A 2,755-nucleotide genomic window follows, 5' to 3' on the forward strand; every position below is an offset into this window, starting at 1 on the left:
TATTTTCTTAACTAAGCTACTAATGTGATTAGCCTTTTTTTTCCCCAAACCTCACTCCCGTTACCTTTTTGAAAACTATTTTAGACTTTCAGATTATTTAGACTTCTCGATTTCGCAGCCCTTCAGCTGGCGGACCACCCCTCTTCCCAACGCATGTGCCACATGCACAGTGACTCTACCTCGCACACCGAACACAACCAGGCTGCCCAGGAGGATGGTAGGAAACCCTGAATAGTACATTTTGTGTGGCAAGCGCTAGATGAAACCAGATGTGAACCTTATGGGGAATAACATTCAGGATTTGCTAAACCATTCTGACTTGCTCAGACTCTTTCAAATTGTAATAGTTTTAGGTAGAACCTTCCTCTTTAAAACACACTCTGCACATTTTAAAAATCTCTCAGCTTTATGCATTACATGATCAAAAGCAAAAATAAAAAAAAAAGGTAGACAACAATTTCACACATCCCACTTCCCTATCATTTACTTATGCTTAAAGCCAGCTTTTAGTTGATTTCTTTAGTACCAAAGTACGCTCTTTCTGCCATCCTACTTGACCTGTCCTACTGCACACCACATTCTTCATCGCACAATTTTCTCTGCACTATTTTCTCTGCACTATTTTCCATGAGGAAGCTTTTCCTCTGTTCCAAACCACATCCTATGGCAACCAACACCAACTCCATCAGTTTTGGACAAAGAGGGCCTTGTTCTCTGAGTAGCATGGATGGGGCTACGTCGATGGAAACTGCGGTGGCCCAAAGGAGAATCAGTTCTGTTGGTTTTATTCTGTTTAAAAATTAAAAGTATAAAGCGACTCAGGGGTCAAGTTTTAAAAGCACACGTTCTTGCAGTTTTAAGATGAGAAAATTCAAGTAACTTCAAGTAATTCAGCTTTTATTTCCCTGCCTTCATTTGTATCAAAGCAGCTGCTTTGATTTATCTCCTTTCCCACCCCACCCCAGTCCCCAACCCTGTTCTGTGTTTCTGGTAAATCCAGACAAGATCCCAACTGTACGTGGCTGGCACAGCGAACCAGAGCTTTCCCCTTCCCAGCTCAGCAATGAATATAAATAATGCATACACATACCTATTTCCCAGCTATGTTTTCACAGTGTCATTTTTGTAAATATTTAGGTAGCATGAATCTCATCAGCACAAAGAGAAAGCTTCACTGAAAACTCATCGCGGATATTTACTGATAAATCGAAAGCGCTTCTTGCATGCTTATAATTTATTTGTTTCCTTTACGAACCAGAAACTAATCGTGTTTAAAGATTATAGTTACCAGGTTATGACTGTGTTATGTATCCCAATAGCCTAATAGGAATATGAAAGTTAAGTACTATTTCTTCTCACATCTATCCTCTCTGAAGCGATCCCTGCAAGAATAAAGGGGAGGCTGTGGGATGGGACCCTTTGGGGCTTTGCATCAGACACGACTTCGTTCTGTCGGAAGCACACTCGCCTTCCCCACCGATCCTCACGGCAACCCTCCCAGCTGCGCTTTCCAGTTAGCTTCTTCAGAGCTGCCTTAGAAAGACAAATGGTTACTTTAATCCTATCGCAGTCAGCCTTTCCTCCTCCTTAGCTAGAGGTGGAAAACTCCTTCTTTCCACTGTTCAGTGTCATCCTTCAGGCTTGTCAGACTGAAAGTGGTTATCGGTGGCCATGTGAATTCTTTTTTATGTTTGATATGAAAATGGTATTCACAGAATACAGTTATTACATTTGACTTCTGTTGCCTTCTATAAACAAAGTTGTTATGCAGTAAATCATTTGCCACGTCCACCTTTCGATAATTCTATTTACAAATTTTTATCAAAAATATGGTATTTACATATGTCTTGTTAATTTCTTCTAAATTTTGTTTCAGCTCATTTTAGTGTAGAAAAATACCAATCCTCAAGAGCATTTTCATTTTTTTCTTCTCTCTAGGGAAGCACTACAGTGAGGGATTTGTTTCTAGATGGGCAGCTTCTGGACAAAAAAAAAAAAAAGTCACTTTTAACTTTATGGAAAGTGTATAGCCTTGAAATGTACAGTGACAAGGGAAATGAGAGTGGGCCAAAAGAAAACAGAACAGACATAGTGTATCTTTCTCCTGTTAGAAAATGTAACGTAATAAATACCTACAGCTGTAGTCCTCTGTTTCCCCAGCGTCTTACAAACACAAACACATTTAAGCATTGATATTGCCCTGCAATTTTTTTCTTTTTTTTCTTTCTTTTTTTCCTTTTTTTTTTTCTTCTTTTTTTTGACTGCTACAGCATTGGCCTCTTATATTCACATCCTTACAAAGCCCAAGCGGTGTCAGCAGCCTGGCCCTGGCGCCTGTGCTGCCTACGTTGAGCTCTGAGAAGATCGATCGTCGTGGGGGCTGCCATCCGAATTCTCTGTCTCCCCTTCGGAGATGGCCTGCATGGGCGTGTTGTACAGCCTGCAGCGCACGCTGTACCGGCTGCTGCTGGCTGCTGGAGGTGCCCGTGAGCGCCCCACTCTCGAAGATGACGACATGGGAAAGCTCTTGGAGGAGAATCCTTCTGCATTGACCCTGGGGGAGCAGGGGGAGAGCGGGGACAAAGCGTCAGGGCTCGCTGCAGTGGGAGACTCCTCCAGGCTTTGCGGGGCATCCGCTGTCAGCTCTCCAGGAGACTTGGGCAAAATAGGACTTTTCAGAATTTCCGTGGCGGACATCCTGTAGCTGGAATCAGACCGGCTGCCCTTTTTAAGGAGCAGTAGTTTAAACTCCTCG

The 2,755-nt window shown here is 42.6% G+C and overlaps 1 protein-coding gene across 1 annotated transcript in view; it reads right to left on the bottom strand.

Moving 5' to 3' along the window:
• Positions 1 to 2,343: 2,343 nt before the first annotated feature.
• The window catches only part of NHS (Nance-Horan syndrome (congenital cataracts and dental anomalies)), a gene marked incomplete at its 5' end in the record, with an annotated part of 22,619 nt that continues 22,207 nt past the window's right edge, over positions 2,344 to 2,755 (bottom strand). The window contains 1 exon segment of the mRNA XM_009877165.1: positions 2,344 to 2,755. This exon segment is cut by the window's right edge and continues 42 nt beyond it. Coding sequence (XP_009875467.1) covers positions 2,344 to 2,755 — 412 coding nt within the window.

This window comes from Apaloderma vittatum, unplaced genomic scaffold, assembly GCF_000703405.1.
Source record: "Apaloderma vittatum isolate BGI_N311 unplaced genomic scaffold, ASM70340v1 scaffold10579, whole genome shotgun sequence".
Taxonomy (NCBI): Eukaryota; Metazoa; Chordata; class Aves; order Trogoniformes; family Trogonidae; genus Apaloderma; species Apaloderma vittatum.